This window comes from Hippocampus bargibanti, linkage group LG11 (genome assembly GCF_051943395.1).
Source record: "Hippocampus bargibanti isolate YZ-2025 linkage group LG11, ASM5194339v1, whole genome shotgun sequence".
NCBI lineage: Eukaryota > Metazoa > Chordata > Actinopteri > Syngnathiformes > Syngnathidae > Hippocampus > Hippocampus bargibanti.
This window is the reverse complement of record NC_142744.1, coordinates 14,102,626-14,121,119: the sequence shown is the minus strand read 5'-3', so window position 1 is coordinate 14,121,119 and position 18,494 is coordinate 14,102,626. Positions and strand designations below refer to the sequence as shown.

Genomic DNA, 18,494 nt, shown 5'->3' with positions numbered 1-18,494 from the left:
CAGTGCACTGACGAAAAATAAAATAAGACAACTCTATTCATACAGCCCTTTAAAAAGGAAAAAAAATCATAATGCCTTCTGTGGCTCCATTTTTTGATCAGTACCTCCATTTTGTGATTAGTACCTCCAGTTGCATCTGGTTTGCAGTTAGAGGAGTTCAAAGAGGTAACATGGAGTAAAACACTGAGATATTAAGATCAACTCGAAAATATTCACGAAGTCAGTGAAGAGAGGCCCTCCGACGAACTGTGGTTAGCAATGTTGGTGGTGTTTTACAGGCCTGCCAGAAGCCCACTGAAGTCCCAAAACAGGGTCCACCAAGAGGACTCACCAATCAAGAAGGTTTCCAAACGCACTCGGTGCATTTTAGACAGCGACGAGGAAGAAGTTGTGAACAATGACAAGCAAGTCCAAGAGGACGACTTCAAGGCGGTGTCATCACCTCTTCCGGCGCCTCCCCTGCCCACTGCCATTCCTTCCACACCCACCTCGTCCATGTCCCCCGGAACCCCCAACTCTGTCTCGTCTTCTGAAGGCATCAGCAAACGCAAGACGGGTAACAGAAAGTTGGAGCGACTAAAATATTTAGTGACTTATTTATTGAAATCGTTTTTTTCTTACTCCCTCTTTTGTAGCCAGGAAAATGTTCCCCAAGAGGAAGCTGGATGACAGCAGCAGTGACAGTCAAAAGGAGGATGAGGCCAACACCAAGGTTCCGCCGGCGGATGATAGTCAGCGGAAGAAACGAGCCCGACTGTGCGATGGTGACACAGGTCAGTGAAGTCAACAACTGTGAAATACAATTAAAATACAAAAAACGACCATATTTTCCCCACTAAAAGGCCTACTGAAAACTCTTCCGTTTTCTTAAAAGCCATAAAATCCAATACTCCTTGTGTATGGTCATTACGGTAATATTTCGTCCCCAAAATGGCTCCTTGAAAAACACATGCGTATAACGCAGAGTTCAAACGGAAGGTGATTGGTTGCACAGTTGAACACGGGAATAGAGCAGCAGCGAGAGACTTCACGAGTCAATGGTGCAGAAGTGGCAGAAGCAACAAGACGATGGGCACAGTTGGAAGACCATATCGCACAGTGTGTTGTGCAGCAGAGAGCAGCGAGTATTAGTGTCTGTACAGTCACAATTCAAAAAAGCAAGCACTCTGCACATGAAGTTAAAATAAAAGAAGTTAGTGGCGGTCCTTCTTGTGCTTTCGGTTTATGAAATGACTTCATCACTATCCGACTTTCGCAGCAACTGCTTCAACACTTTAAAGAACAGCTGGCCACTTTCTACGCAGACTATAAATATCAGTGAAAATAGATCCAACCAGGGCATGTTGTGAATATGGATATTAACGTAACTATTCTTGTTGCTTTGCACTATTCCGAGTGATATTATGGTTGCACTTTCATTTGATTTGCCGTCACAATATTAGACTGTTTCCACCACGTGAAAAAATGTTGCACTAACTCTTCTAAATAACTGTTGTTTAACTGACTGTCAGTGTCTAAAGTGGTGCAGACTGTCCCCAACTTATGAACGAGATACGTTCCGAACGGTCATTTGTAAGGTGAATTCGTTTGTAAATTGCTTCAGTGCTATATTTTGCATGGAATGTATGTTTAACGCTTGTATAATTATGTTTAAGGTTTATATAAGTATGAGTATGTTTAAGGTTTATATAAGTATGTTTAAGGCTTGTATATATAACCTGTATTGGTTTGTACTGCAAAATAAACATTTAATAAAATGTATGCCCTATAAAGAGATGTACATGTACGACTGGGGAGAATACAGTGATACCTTGGCTTGCGAACTTAATTGGTTTCCAGACAGATTGTGTAAGGCGAAAAGTGTGTATCCAAATATTAATTTCCCATAGGAAACCAGTAAAATGAGAATAATCCGTTCTCGGGTCCCCATAAAACCTAATTTCCTACTTTTTAATTTTCTAAACCATAAAACTACACAAAATATACCTTATTTTATGTATAATAAATGTGATATTGTATTTTTATTAAATAAATAAACTGTACAGTGTAATAAAGTCGTTTTATTTACCTTTGTGATGGTCGTTGATGGCTTGATGGAATGGAGTGGCCGGTTTCATCAGCATTAAACACTTGATGAGGAACGTAGCCTTCTTTCACAATCTTGAAGAATGATTCCTTGTAAGGTTTGCCAGTGTTATCGTCAGAACTGGCTGCTTGACCATGACGAATGACACTATGAATCCCTGTACGATGCTTAAAGTTCTTGAACCATCCGTGGCTAGCCTTGAAATCATCAATGCATGACGAACTTCCAGGTTGCCTCTTGATGATATCGGAGTGAAGTTGCCGTGCTTTCTCTGCGATAATTTTACCTAGCTCCTCCTCAATTGTGTTCTATTTAGCTGGGTTGATAGCTGTTTGCATCAAGTGTACATATGGCACGTGCGGCTTATTTGTGGAGCCTGATTGATGGGATATTTTAACGTTGCAGTCTACACTCTGCCTTTAAACTATCAAAGTTGAAACAAGTCCAAATTTCACTGTTTTCTATCCATCCTCTCTCTCTCTCTCTCTCTCTCTCTCTCTCTCTCTCTCTCTCTCTCTCTCTCTCTCTCTCTCTCTCTCTCTCTCTCTCTCTCTCTCTCTCTGTCGTCTGCCTATCTATTTAATGTTAGCCCCCTTACTGCTGCGTTTTTGACCAATCACGTGCGGCTTTAACCAAGACTGGGGGCGGGGAATAGAGGACAAAAGTCCGCTCCCATTTCCTTGTTTGGAGAAGGGGGGGGGGGGGCTCATTCTCTCTCTGTCGTCTGCCTATCTATTTCATGTTTGCAGCTCTGTGTTTCTGTAAACCCCCCCTTACTGCTGCATTCTTGACCAATCCCGTGTGGCTTTAAGACTGGGGGCGGGAATAGAGGACAAAAAAAGTCTGCTACCATTTCCTTGTTTGGAGAACGGGCTCGTTAACGAACGACACATCACTCATTGTTGCGCTCCGTGTGCATCCCAAAAAATAGTTTGTATGCCAAGATTAAATTCTCGTGAATTTAATCTTGAAAAAGCCGAAAAGTTCATTAGCCAAGGCGTTCGTCAGCCGAGGTATCACTGTACTACATATGTTACTACAGAAATGTTTGCATGTACCATTGTTTGTAACTCGAATGTACATAAGTAGGGGAGTGTCTGTAATGTTTTAATGTGAAAAAAGAATGCAGTGGGGCCTCGGTTTACAAACGCCTTACGAACGTTAAATTCATGAAAATTAAACCTTGGATTAAGCACTACTTTTCGCAATACACACTCCCACCCTGGCTGGCGGAGCAATCTTCGGCGGAAGAACACCAAAGCACACGACCGAACAGCGCCCCAGCTGGCCTACCTTTCCACACCCCCTTTCTATGAGTGCACACGTCGATCGTCTTCAACGATACTTTTGCTTTTATGGGACCGAAAAAGACCCCACCACAGGCTCGTGTTCAGCCAAAGAAGACAAAACATAATTAGAGTCAAAGAGAAGGATAACATTGAGAAACACAAACGAGGTGTGTGTTTGTGGCGTCACAGGTGCGCACCGCGGCTTTCACGTGAATCTCAGCCTGACACATTTCCCACGCTGTATGTCACTTCCCTGAGAGTAACTTTCTACCTACTACCATTCTACAAATAAAGAGCCCAGTACCGATATGCTAAGTCCACCATTGCTACACAAAGGCGTTATTTACTCGATGCTTTCACGTGACTAATGACACTGAACTTGTCACGTACGAGGTGACAGCTGGGACGGGGGTCGCCGCTCCCGAACTCCGCCAGCTGCTGTCAATCCCCTGATCACCGATACTGGGACATTTCAACGAGTCGCTGTCACTTCACCAGTGACATGACTACGGCGCCTCGCCAGTGTCTTGGACTTGCCAGCACAAGAGTTTGCTTCGCCCGAGGTGATTGTTAGCCGCGATCGCTTGTTGCTTTCCGGGATCGCAAGTCTTTTCACCCCCGCGTGCCATTTTATTTTGCCCAGCTTGATAGGCTGGACGGATCGCCCCCGCCTGCCTTGATTTGTGGCGTCATTCTTGCGCCTTTTGTTGTAATAAAATCTCTGCCAGCACCTACGTCTCTGCCGCCTGCTTAGGAATCCAACCCTTTTTATTAACGTTTCGACGAGTCAACTATCCCTGTCACGCTCGGAACGTGACAGTATCATTGTGTTCAGCTGATAGAAAAGGCTTGTCATGGTGTTACCCATCGATCCTTGTAAGCAGCATGGAAGATTTTGTGATGGGCAGGCTTTTATTGAACAGTTCCATCCAGAAAAGACTGGCTATGAGAATCATCAACATGATGAATGATAATGTGGTGCTTCAGTTCCGTAAGTCCGTACAAGTCAGAAAGCAACTGGTGTCAATGAAGAGCCATCAACGACCATCTCAAATGTAAATAAAATGACTTTATTATACGTGCAGTGTATTTCTTTCATTACAATACAATAGCACATTTATTATACATAGAATAAGGTATGTTGTGTGTAGTTTCAAGGCTTATTTAGTTGAAAATTAGATTTTATGGAGACCTGGGAACGGATTATTCTCATTTTAATTGTTTCCTATGGGAAATTATTTTTTGGGATACACACTTTTCACTTTACGCTGTCTGGGAACCAATTAAGTTCGTAAGACAAGTCCCCACTGTAGGTTAAAAGCTGCAGCTCTTGCTGATTGTATACGTGCTCATATCGGCCGATTAGAACGGCCATCGTGATCACACGTTACAGCTCCAGCAAACTCCTCTGAAGTCCCACATAATCCACAAAAGTCACCTGAGACTTAAAAGCAGGAAGTGGATTCAAATGCCAGCAAAAAATAAATGTGAGTCTCCACTGGATCCACTAAATCAAAATGCTGTCAAACGTTCACTGTTGTTGTGAACTGTAACGGGTTCGGCACTATTACGATAATGCCGTCTTATTGTTGCCACGCTCCATTTTCCCGAGAGTGGGACAGGGTCGCCCTCGCTCAACATGGCTGACACAACCTCACTTTGTGCGTAGGCGTGTTTGCTGAGAACGAAAGAGAACATGGTGACGCATCGACGGGGCAAGTGAGGATGCTGGATAAAGAGGAAGTGGAAGAGATTGACAAAAGCCGAGAGGAAGAGTCAGAAGACAATAATGATAACAAGGCCACAAAGAAAACTCATATCAACAGCTTCTTTGGTCAGTGCACCTGAACATGCCCTTCAACTATATTTTGTCACATTTGCAATCCAACAAGTTTTTCTTTTAGCTCCCAGAAAGGCTGCAGTGAATTCAGAGAAGTGTGAAAGAGAAAAGAAGACAGCAACATCGACTTCCTCCAAGGAGAAGGACATCAAAGATCCCAAAAGGTATGCAAACACAAAATGATGGCTAACAGGAAGTGACGGCGGGGAAAGATAAAGCAATACATTTAGTTACTGTATACAGCAATTAAAAACTTTGTTTTCCTTCAGAGGTTTTAACTTTGGTCGTCTGCCATCTTACCTTTGCGATATCTAGCCATAATCACTTTGCATTTGTTTTGGATTGTTCCAAAGTCGTGGCAGAGGATATCTCCGGCTTTTCCCTGATCCCCCGGAAACTGCCAAAAGGGCTCATCGATAGTTCATGGACCTTTGGTGCATTACATTATTGACATGGAACATGGCGGATGGTTGCAATATGGAGTGTTAGAACACGAGTAAAACTCTAAAAGGCAGCAAACAAACATTCTCGTTTTTTTTAAGAAACAATTGAATAAGTCTGCGGAGGGCAATATGGATTATTTTGATGATGAAAACAAACCTATTGGGAAAGTTAGTGATAATAACAATGCTGATAAAAAATATGATCACGTCTTTGAGTAAGAATGGATGAAGAAATACATGTGGCTAAGGTATGATGGAAGTAAAAACCTCATGTTTAAAGAAAATTGAAAATTGTTTTTTTTTTGTAGGAATAAATTATTTGACTTGAATTCAAATTATTTGTTGGTATATTAGAAAAATAGATTTGACTCAAATAATGGTTTTTCGTTTGCAATTTAGAAATATGCTCCAATGAATATATATATATATATATATATATATATATATATATATACACATACACACACACGCACACACACACACACAGTAAAGTCTCGTTATATCGATATCGGATATATCGATAGTCCCGGTTATATCGATATTTTTTCGGACTCCCTTGAATATCGATATAACGAGACTTTACTGTGTATATATATATATATATATATATATCTATATATATATATATATATATATATATATATATATATATATATTTTTTTTTTTTTAAATAGTTTATATATATATATATATATATATATATATATATATATATATATATATATATATATATATATATATATATATATATATATATATATATCAGTTTTTTATACTTCGGCCATCGATTTACATCGGGCCCCATCAACTTTATAATTTGGCTGCCATTTCAGACACAAAGGGGCCAACTGGCCCCATTTTTTTATTTCCCAGATGCATCCCTGTAGAAAAGCGACGGTAGATTTCATTTTTTTTATTCCTTTTCCCCTAACAGTGAGTCAACGGAAACGAACTACAACCCGTCCAAACCCAACTACCATCCCCTGGAACATGCCTGCTGGAAGGAGGGACAAAAGTTGGTCTTTTAACTCACATGAGAACTTTTACAAGCCCTTTTTTTTTAGGTGCCGGTTGGCTTGTTTGCTTTCATCAGTTTTTTTATCTATCCATTTTGAATTGCCTGCAATTTACCGCGTGCGTCTGCTTTTGTCCACTTTTCCCCTCCATTTTTGACCTACTTTTAACTCGTCTACCTTTTACCCACTTGTTCACTCTTTTGTCAGATTTAGTCGCTTTTTCCTTACTCCTCATCCCTTTTTTATTTTTGCTCCTCCACTCTCCACTTTTTTTGCAAGTCATATGTGTTACCTGGTTTTCCTACAGGGTGCCTTACCTGGCGTTGGCTCGCACCTTTGAGAATATTGAAGAGGAATCTGGCAGGTGAGAGCGCAAGATGGTGGCAGGAACTTTATCGACAGATGAATATGGGCTCAGAATCAAAGTCAAAAGTCAAAGTCAGCTTTATTGTCTAATATTCATGACATACAGCACATATGGAATTAATGTCCTCTTGGACCCAGCGAGCAAGGCACTTATAATGTGGCTAAAAAAGACATACAATTGACAACAGACAATACATGTAATTTCGGAATGTAAAGTGAGGTACAGTAAAGTCTCGTTATATCGATATTCAAGGGCGTCCGAAAATATATCGATATAACCGGGACTATCGATATATCCGACCCTGTTTGCATGTAATTTTCTCCGTGCGTGCATAGAAATAGTATCGATATAACCGGGACTATCGATATATCCGATATCGATATAACGAGACTTTACTGTAGTGTCGTATGTAACGTGAGGTAGTGACGTATGTAAAGTGAGGTAGTGTTGTATGTAGAGTGATGTAATGTAGTAATGCAAAAACAAACAAACAAAAAAGGTTGTAGTGAGGTCTTGCAGAAAAGAAAACAAGAAAAAAATTCTCAGTGAATCTCTCAGTGAGGAAGAACTGTTTGGATGTATTCAGTCTAAGATCATGTGTATCTGTCCCTTTTTTAATAAACTGATTAAGGCTGTGACCAGTGTAAAAAAAGTACATTGAAGAGAATCAGTAAGTAAAGCCCACTGCCTTTCAACACATTGCAAAGCGCTTTCACAGAGGAGGGATATTTTGACCGCTTTCAATGTGGGACTTAAAATCCACCGCAGACAGACACATCTTGTTAGTTGCCTTGCCATGTTTGAAGGCTCAAAGTTGTTTTTTTTCCTCTCTTTTCTTTCACCAGACTGAGAAACATTGAAACTCTGGCCAACCTGTTCCGCTCAGTGCTTCTGCTTTCTCCAGGTAAATACCCGCTTTTTTTGTGGCATTGGCGGTTGGCGGCTGCTACCTGCAAAGCGCCGTGAAATGAATCTTTTTTGTTTGGATTTTTTTTTTTTTTTGTGTGTGGGCGAGATGGTCTCTGGATGAATGGATGCCACGTACTGCATCATGCATAGGCAATATTATACACCATGTGGAAGAGGTTTTCCTCTGTAATGTATATATGCGTGTGTGTGTGTGTGTGTGTGTGTGTGTGTGTGTGTGTGTTTTTGTTTGTGTGTGTCAGACGACCTGCTGTGCTGCGTCTACTTGTGTCTAAACCAGTTGGGACCAGCCTACCTCGGCGTGGAGCTTGGCATCGGAGAGACATTGCTGATGAAAGCTGTTGCACAGGCCACAGGTAACATGGACGCACACACGCACACAGCATATTCACGTATAATAATAATATTTACTCTCACGGTCATTATCTCTCACACACACACACACAAAAGATATATATATATATATATATATATATATATATATATATATATATATATATATATATATATATATATATATATATATATATATATATATATATATAGGAGAAGGAGGTCGCACATAACAGCAGTGCACAATGGCTGGTGACTCTGAAAGAGGAGCTCAGCAACCTCCCTGAACAGAACCCAGTTACCATCACAGCGGCAGACATACAAGAAAGAGTCTCAGGTATGAAAAACTGGACGGCACCACGCCCGGATATGGTCCAAACCTATTGGCTAAAGAAACTCACAGCTCTCCACGAGCGCCTAGCAGCACAAATGAAGCAGTTGCTGATGGATGGGACTCACCCAGGATGGCTAACCGAAGGGCGAACAATCCTGATCATGAAGGATTCCTCAAAGGGTGCAGTTCCTTCCAACTATCGGCCAATAACCTGTCTCTCCACAACATGGAAGCTCATGTCAGGCATCATTGCGGCTAAGATAAGTGGACACGTGGATCAATACATGAGCAAAGCACAGAAAGGCATTAGTAGAGATACTAGAGGTGCCAAACATCAGCTGCTGGTTGACAGAACAGTCGCACAAGACTGCAGGTCCCGACATTCCAACCTGTGCACAGCCTGGATTGATTACAAGAAAACATATGACTCAGTGCCACACACATGGATCACTGAATGCTTGGAGTTGTATAAGGTCAACAGGACCCTGAGAGCCTTCGTTGCAAACTCGATGAGGATGTGGAAAACCACACTTGAAGCCAATGTGGCATATATCAAGGTGATGCACTCTCCCCACTGCTGTTCTGCATAGGACTGAACCCCCTCAGCCAGATAATCGCCAAGACAGGCTATGGATTCCGCCTCAGAAATGGAGCTACGATCAGTCACCTCCTCTACATGGATGACATAAAGCTGTATGCTAAGAGCGAAAGGGACATAGACTCCCTGATCCACACAACCAGGATCTACAGCAGTGATATCGGAATGTCATTCGGGCTGGAGATGGTGACTAAGAGGGGCATGGTAGTCCACACTGAAAGGGTCTCACTCCCTGAAGGAACAATAGCAGACATTGAAAACAGCTACAAGTACCTCGGTATACCACAGGCCAATGGCAACCTCGAATTAGCAACAAGGAAAGCGGCTACGACCAAATACCTCCAGCGGGTGAGGCAAGTCCTCAGAAGCCAGCTCAATGGCAAGAACAAGACCCGGGCAATAAACAGCTATGCCCTGCCAGTGATCAGATACCCTGCAGGAATAATAAGGTGGCCAAAGGAAGAGATTCAGACCACGGATGTTAAGACCCGAAAACTCCTCACCATGCACGGAGGGTTCCATCCCAAGTCCAGCACCCTGAGACTGTACACAAGCCGTAAGGAAGGAGGCCGGGGACTAGTGAGTGTGAGAGCCACTGTCCAGGATGAAACATCCAAGCTCCATTAATACATCAAAGAGAAGGCTCCAACAGATGATGTACTCAGAGAATGTCTCAGACAATGGGGAACAGAGGATGAGGTGATGGAAGAGGGACAATCATGGGAGGAAAAGCCCCTACACGGGATGTACCACCGAACCATAGCAGAAGTGGCTGATCTCAAGAAGTCCTATCAGTGGCTAGAGAGGGCTGGCCTAAAGGACAGCACAGAGGCACTCATCCTGGCTGCTCAAGAGCAGGCCCTGAACACCAGAGCCATAGAGGCAGGGATATACCACACCAGACAAGACCCAAGGTGTAGGTTGTGCAAAGAGGCACCTGAGACAATCCAACACATAACTGCAGGGTGTAAGATGCTGGCAGGGAAAGCCGACATGGAGCGCCATAACCAGGTGGCTGGCATAGTCTATCGAAACATCTGTGCGGAGTATGGACTGGAAACCCCAAGGTCAAAATGGGAAACACCTCCCAAGGTAGTAGAGAATGACCGAGCAAAGATCCTGTGGGACTTCCAGATATATATATATATATATATATATATATATATATATATATATATATATATATATATATATATATATATATATATATATATATATATATATATATACAGTAAAGTCTCGTTATATCGATATCGGATATATCGATAGTCCCGGTTATATCGATACTATTTCTATGCACGCACGGAGAAAATTACATGCAAACAGGGTCGGATATATCGATAGTCCCGGTTATATCGATATTTTTTCGGACTCCCTTGAATATCGATATAACGAGACTTTACTGTATATATATATATATAGATACAGTGGTATCTCGGTTCTCGAACTCCTCACAGTTCGAACAAATCGGAGTTCGAACAAAATACAGTAAAGTCTCGTTATATCGATATTCAAGGGAGTCCGCAAAAATATCGATATAACCGGGACTATCGATATATCCGACCCTGTAACATCTACTTTATTCTAATGAGGCAGAGAAAGCACTTCTCCTCTCGGTGGGACGAAGACATGAGCACAAGAGCACAAAGAATAAAGAGAAAAAGCAAGAGAGCAAAAGAGAACGAGCTCCCGCTCCTACAAGTTTTTAAACTTACAGAGTGGCGATCTGTTGTCCAATCACTTGCGAACAAGTCGACCTTTCCCGTCCAATCGGTTACGAGCAACTCAGTGTTGGGCGGGTCTTAGATTGAAGTTGGAGCCGCTGCTTTTTTCCTTCCACGGCTATTGTACTAATAAGACTGATAGTTTTATTTAACTAAATTAGACTGAAATTAAACGTGCACAATTCATAATATATACTAAGCTAAACATGAAAAAACATATGTTTACTAATATAAACATGAAATAACGTAATATGTTTACTAATGTGCATAAACACTCTATCATTCCCTCCTGTTGTACATTTAAACATCAGTTCATACATTTCCAAAAGATTTCATGCATGCACGTCATACTAATTGCACAGGGAACCATTCTAATCTCATCTATCCAACGTCTAATATTATTTAACTTACCATGGAGAAGGCGAAAAACCTCTATCACAATTTTGCTGCTGTGATATATAACCTCTCCATTTTTGAGGGTTTTTAATGAGGAAAACTCCTTCTCGGCTCTCCGTTTTCTTTTTTTGCTTTTGTTCTTTGGAGCAACCACTCTCTGGCCATGGTGTACTATCCCTAGCTACAACACTGGGTCCCCTTCACGCATTTGTTGATACAAAACCTTTGCGTAATTCACCTGGGAATTAGTTATCATATTCATTAGCATTGTTCTTAAGCATGGAATAATACAACCAATGACTAAGAAAATAAGTACAATCACAATTGCGAATGGGATAAACAGTCTGAGCAAAGTCTTATACCAAGAGCCCCCAAAGAGCCCGTCAAAGATCCACGGTTGATCAGGCCGGTGATCTTTGGCCATGGCATCTCTGAGATCCCTGACAACAGACAGAGCATCAGTCATGTTTATGGAATTCGCTTCTTCGGGTATGTACGTACAACAAGTATCACCCACCATAGCACAGACGCCCCCTTGTGGCGCGGTCAAAAGGTCCAAAACCATTCTATTTTGCAGCACCATTTGTCTAATTGCTGCAATTTCAGTGTTTTGCATTTCATCTACTTCCAAACTGGCGTTTACAAACACTTGAAACCTGTAGTCAATTGTTTCAATTCGTAGCATGTTTTTAGCTACTCCAATTTGTGGAAAAAGAGCTAACATTACCTTACTTCCCGTGCTATGGTGTTTGAATTGTTCTGGAACATCAGTTCCCCAGATCGAATCGTGGGGCTTAAACGACACTCTTCTTTTCACATGATGGTGTGCTGGACGACTGGTAATGATGAAAGTATTGTCAGTCACAGTAACAGGTGCGCACATACCGTAGGCTTTCGGAGGAATAAAAGAATATACTTTCCAACCACATAACCACCAAAGATGTGAAGATACAGGTAAAATGGTGACATTGGTGTTTAACGGTAGCACGTATAAACATCTATTCTCATCTATAAAACCTAGATTTTGACCTGTACCGTACATTGCAACGCATACTGGTAATCGCAATCCGCTCTCGGTCATAACCTGATTTTCAGTTTCCAAAATGGTATCCAAACTTGGAACAATCTCTCCTCTCGAAGCATTGCGAAGAACTGGAAAATGTTGATCAGGTTTATGCGAAGATATTAACATATACGCAGCTCGAGCCATTTTATCTCCAAATACCTTTGAATGCACTCTTTGTTGCGTTACAGAATGTGGCATAAAAGAACAAACAAAGCAATTACTTTTCCTATTTTGTTTAGCAATTAATGTAGCATAACGATACCACGTGTTTGATAACAACGGATTCCAGTCATGTTTTTCTCCTGCAAATGGTTGATATAATGCGTCCATGACATCTGAATTTTGGGCTTTTTGTCAGGTGTTTCCATCCAGGCTGTCGGTTTGATGTGCGGTTTATTTTTGAACGGCGATGTCACGACTGGTGTTGTCAAAGATGACATCATGCATATAGTTACAGGAAAACCAGTGTGATGTTCACGAAAATCAGGACAGAGTCTCAAGTCCATGCATCCCGCAACCTTGTGGGTTACGATAACGAGTTGGATATCTGTCATTGTGCCAGTTCCAGTTCCTAACCAGTTCCCTTGAGTTATCTTTCTGACAATTCGTTTTGCTTCTTGGGCACAGCTATTTTGAACCCATTTTGTTTTGGGCTCAGAATGGACCACAACGGAGTCCCAACCAGTGGTCCAAGTCTTCCCTGACTTGATACGAGCGTACCAAGAACCATGAGGGTAATCACTTCCCGTTTGTCGTGCTTCGTTCCTGAGGATGTTAAGAGGAAATGAGATGATTCCTGCATCTTGTAGTGGCAAGCAGGCTACAGGATGTGCCATGCTAGGGCACTTTTCTGTCATCGTTGGTTGCAATGGTGGAGTTTGGCAGGCTGATGGAATGGGAGGCTTTACGTGCGTCATCTGGATTGCCTCCACTAATTCATACAGCAAGATGATGTGGACCAAACCCATGGCTATTGAGTGGTTTGGCTCCGTCTCTCTTCCACCTGCTCCGGATCTGGTTGGTGAACGATTTTGCAGTGGCTTTGATGCACCCAGGTGGACCTCTCGGCGATTTTGATGGCAGTTGGCGTGGTTATCAGCACGGTGAATGGCCCCTCCGACTTTGGTGCAGACCTTGATCAGCGCCTTCGGGGAGCCCAGCAGCCTCTCTGTTCCTGCAAAGGGAACACAGGACTGCGGCAGTACACGTGCTGTGGACCACTTTGTTGTTGTACAACATTTCACACAACCATTTTGCCAACAAAGCGCCTGGATCTGATTCATTCTTTTAGAATAAAATGCAACTGGTCTCAGCTTTTGTCCATGCTTTTGTAACAGGACTGAAGTCATGTATTTGTCTTTGCAGTCAACTGTTTGAACAAAAGGTTTGTCATAGTCAGGTAAAGCTAAGACGCTAGTGTTTGCTATCAAATTTTTTAATTCTGTAAATGCTTTACTGCCCTCTTCGGTCCACTGAATAGAGTCTTTCAGTGCCATTTCGTCTTGGTATATAAGTGTCAATAATGGTCGGGTAACTTGTGCATAATGCGGAATCCAAGTTCTGCAATAATTGCACAGTCCCAAAAACGTCATCATCTGTTTTTTCGTCTTAGGTCGAGGAACCTGCAAAATTGTCTGTTTTCTCTTAGTTGTCAACTCTCTTCCCTTTCTTGACAAAAGATGTCCTAAGAAAACTACTTCTTGTTGACAGAACTGCAATTTATCCAAAGAAGCTTTGTTACCTGTATTCGCTAAATACTGGAACAAAGCTATTGATACAGTCTTGTTCTCATCTTCAGTCGGTGAAGCAATTAAGATGTCGTCAACATACAAAAGAATCTGAGAAGATTCAGGATGTTTAAAATCAGCAATACACGAAGACATTTCCTGTGAAAAAATTGTAGGACTATCTGTAAACCCTTGTGGTAATCTTGTATATGTATATTTTTTCCCATTAAATGTAAATCCGAACCAATGACGTGAATTTTTGTGTAATGGAATGGAGAAAAAGGCATTGCTCAAATCAATCACTGTAAACCATTTTTTGTCAGGTTTTAAACTGTTCAATAATGTGTGCGGGTCTGGCACACACGGAGCACGTGATTGTATGGATTTATTTACCTGTCGTAAATCATGCACCATTCTCCAAACTCCAGATTCCACTTTTTTAACAGGAAATATCGGTGTATTACATTCACAAGTTGGGTCTTCAATCAAAATACCAGCTTTCACCATATCCCGTATTACAGGGGTGATGCCAATAATAGCGTCCTGTTTTAATGGATATTGTTTAAGTCTTGGTCGATAAGTCGTTTTAGGCAATACTTCAACTGGTTTCGCTGTTTTAAGTAAGCCCACATCAGTTTTTCCCGATGACCAAAGGGTGGCAGGGACGTCTGGAAAGTCCTCCGCCCCTAAAGTGGCCATCAGTCATAATTCTAGTGAATCGACCTTTACTGGGTCCCCCATAGCGTCAACTACGAAGGACTCCAGAAAATTCACTTTTTTGGGTTTATACCCTTCTTCTGTTGGTATTAAAGCTATTTGCAATTTTTGTAACAGGTCTCTCCCCAACAAATTTATAGGACACTCTCCACTCAAGACCATAGTGACCTTGTATGGACTTAGTCCCTCATCTAAAATTTTTATTGGTTTGGAAATCGGTAACAATGTCACTTTCCCATCTGCAGATACCACAGAAATTTGTTGTCGACTCGAAGTGACACCTGGAATGGTGTCTCTTAACACTGATCTGCATGCACCACTATCGCAAAGAAATTTGACATCCTTTTTCCCGATTTTTAGCCAATAATAAGGTTTTTCGTTTTCCGGTAAGGTTAAGGCAAACACATTAGTCAAATCCAAGATTTCAACTGGTTTTATTGATTCCCATTCCTCACTGTTGTGACTGTTGTCATCAGTGTTGAAATGGGGTTCCTCGCGTCAATCTGAATGTTTTGTTTTATGTCCTTCACCATATCGCGTATTATGTGGTGGAGGTCTGTAAGATTTCCCATGTTTCCTTTTCGGTATAGGTTTCTTTTTGCAGTGGCGAGCCATATGCCCTACACTGCCACAACTGTAGCATCGATCATTGTGCGGCATCCGTCTCTTCATCCGATCCTGGTATAACACGTTCTCCATTATGTTACCCATGGTAGATGCCATCACATGTTCCATCGGCGAATCTGCACCATTTCCCCACTTTTTTCTCACCACTTCTTGGGCGTGTATTGCCCATTCCATGAGATCAACCAACCTTCCAGTCCGGTGTTGGACATAATGTTTGCGAATGAAATCTCCAATTTCCGGCGTCAAATTCTGCAAAAATGTTTGCTTGAATTGGTTGACATATATAGAATTCTCATCAGCAGATTCAGGAATACAGCAGTGGTTTCGAAAAACATTTTCCAAGCGTCCCCGAAAAATGTTAATATCTTCCCCACGTAACTGTCTACAATTCTGAATCAAGCCAAAGTTTGGTGTTTTCTTCCATAACGTTCGGATGTTTTCACAAACCAATCTTCGTTGGGTTGACGCTTCCTCGTACGTCATATTTGTTCCCATCGATGTTTTCCCAGTGAAGTCACCTTTCACCCGATTCCAATGATGTCCCGGGTTTCGGCACCAATTAATGTCCGGTTAAAACTTCGTTTGTCTTTCCTGGTTCGCGCATTGTCCGGAGTTCACTTGATAAAAATATCAGCAAGTACAATAGATGGTGGACAAACATCTACTTTATTCTAATGAGGCAGAGAAAGCACTTCTCCTCTCGGTGGGACGAAGACATGAGCACAAGAGCACAAAGAATAAAGAGAAAAAGCAAGAGAGCAAAAGAGAACGAGCTCCCGCTCCTACAAGTTTTTAAACTTACAGAGTGGCGATCTGTTGTCCAATCACTTGCGAACAAGTCGACCTTTCCCGTCCAATCGGTTACGAGCAACTCAGTGTTGGGCGGGTCTTAGATTGAAGTTGGAGCCGCTGCTTTTTTCCTTCCACGGCTATTGTACTAATAAGACTGATAGTTTTATTTAACTAAATTAGACTGAAATTAAACGTGCACAATTCATAATATATACTAAGCTAAACATGAAAAAACATATGTTTACTAATATAAACATGAAATAACGTAATATGTTTACTAATGTGCATAAACACTCTATCAGGGGGGGGGGGGGTGCGTAAATGCGGCATCTTTGTTATGGCATGTAATTTCATCATTGGGTTCATGGATTGCGTATCTAACATGTTTTTTGTACAGTAGTGAAGTGAAAAATAAAGTTGTGCATAAAATAAAAACGTCTTTACACTTTTTAATGACTATTTCCTTTCAAAAATGCAACCAACCAATGCTAAATCGTAAAGTTCTATTCACACGAAGCCACGAACGCCAGCATGTACAATCATATGAAAAACAGTGATTGTTGCAAACAATAAAGATATCTGGATGCAACACAATTAAATACTGTACATGGATGAAAAACCAAAACTGCAACGTTTACATAACTTACGTGACGTTCGAGAGTGGCTGAATAGAATGCCGGCGCGCAGCTGTGACGTTACAACAGCTTTTTGACTGACTCAAGAAACACAAAAAGTGATGTTGGTTGCCCTTTAATGCACAGTATGGAATGTACAGTCATTTTCAAAATCATGACGCTTCAGCAGACAAAACAACAAACATTGTTGCAAAAAACGCTTGCATTCATGTAACAGTACATGTACATAACACTGCAATTAGTATGTATGTAAGCTATTTAAAAAAGTCATCAATCTTCTTCTGCTTCCCATTTTTATATTTTAATATGAACACTTCCATCTTGTTTAACGTTTCTAAAAAACCGGATGCATTTTCTACGGATTCAAAGAAAGATCGCGTGTCCGATATCGATATAACGAGACTTTACTGTATATATATATATATAGATACAGTGGTATCTCGGTTCTCGAACTCCTCACAGTTCGAACAAATCGGAGTTCGAACAAAATACAGTAAAGTCTCGTTATATCGATATTCAAGGGAGTCCGCAAAAATATCGATATAACCGGGACTATCGATATATCCGACCCTGTTTGCATGTAATTTTCTCCGTGCGTGCATAGAAATAGTATCGATATAACCGGGACTATCGATATATCCGATATCGATATAACGAGACTTTACTGTATTCGAGATATTCTTGCTTCGATGCGTTAACGCCCACCTGTCTCGGCTTTGGCCTTGGCCGGTGGAAACCCCCCTCCCCCTCCGGTGCCGTCACTCGATTGCTGTGCGACAGTGAGATACTGGCTGGCCAAAATTGCGCTGTGAGTGTGTTGCGGTGCCTTGCGTAGAATTAACAAAAAAAAAGTATATACACACACATACAACTGTTCTCGTTTCTCTGTGGTTGCTAGGACGACAGCTGGACAAGATCAAGGCCGAGGCTCAAGAGCACGGCGACCTCGGTCTGGTGGCCGAGAGCTCCCGCAGCAACCAGCGCACCATGTTCAGGCCGGCCAGCCTGACGGTGGGCAACGTCTTCAAGAAGCTCAAGGAGATCGCCAGCATGAGCGGCAATTCGGTGAGATGCCAGAGCTAGCTTAGCTTTAGCATAAATGCTAAAAAACGAGGGCTAGCAGAAATTTTTCATGTTACGACTTATTGTCGCACAATCAATTGCAAAACAAAGAATCACAGCTTTTAACCATCATATTATGTTGAAAAAAAAATCACGATTACGTTGTGGGTCATTTTTAGCCATATGAAAAAATCCACACAAAACAGTCAAATAATAGGTGACATCAGCAAAAACTGTTTCTGAAATGTTATAAATATACTTGAAAAGAGAGAAAACAGAGTGGGATATTTTAGAACTGTTTTGAAGAAAAGGAAAGGATATCCATTGCTTTAGTCAACACAAAAATGGAAACAGGTAAAATTGACTTCGTAACATAATATGATAGCGTGTTGCTGACGCTGCTCACCCACAGAAAAACATCCTGTGACTGTAAAGTGACCATGAGAGTTTTGAAAGGCGCATATAAATGAAATGTATTATTAGTATTATTGTTATTATTATTATGGACATATGGA

At 41.5% G+C, this 18,494-nt stretch overlaps 1 protein-coding gene across 2 annotated transcripts in view; it reads left to right on the top strand.

The window, feature by feature from the left end:
- Positions 1 to 18,494, top strand: part of lig1 (ligase I, DNA, ATP-dependent) — a 59,419-nt gene that overhangs the window by 1,943 nt on the left and 38,982 nt on the right. For both annotated transcript variants that reach the window (XM_089008898.1, XM_089008897.1), the window contains exons 3-11: positions 279 to 556; positions 636 to 773; positions 5,045 to 5,209; positions 5,280 to 5,379; positions 6,593 to 6,673; positions 6,982 to 7,038; positions 7,887 to 7,945; positions 8,211 to 8,324; positions 17,816 to 17,982. In XM_089008898.1, coding sequence (XP_088865024.1) covers positions 279 to 556; positions 636 to 773; positions 5,045 to 5,209; positions 5,280 to 5,379; positions 6,593 to 6,673; positions 6,982 to 7,038; positions 7,887 to 7,945; positions 8,211 to 8,324; positions 17,816 to 17,982 — 1,159 coding nt within the window. The remainder of the gene's footprint in view (positions 1 to 278; positions 557 to 635; positions 774 to 5,044; positions 5,210 to 5,279; positions 5,380 to 6,592; positions 6,674 to 6,981; positions 7,039 to 7,886; positions 7,946 to 8,210; positions 8,325 to 17,815; positions 17,983 to 18,494) is intronic.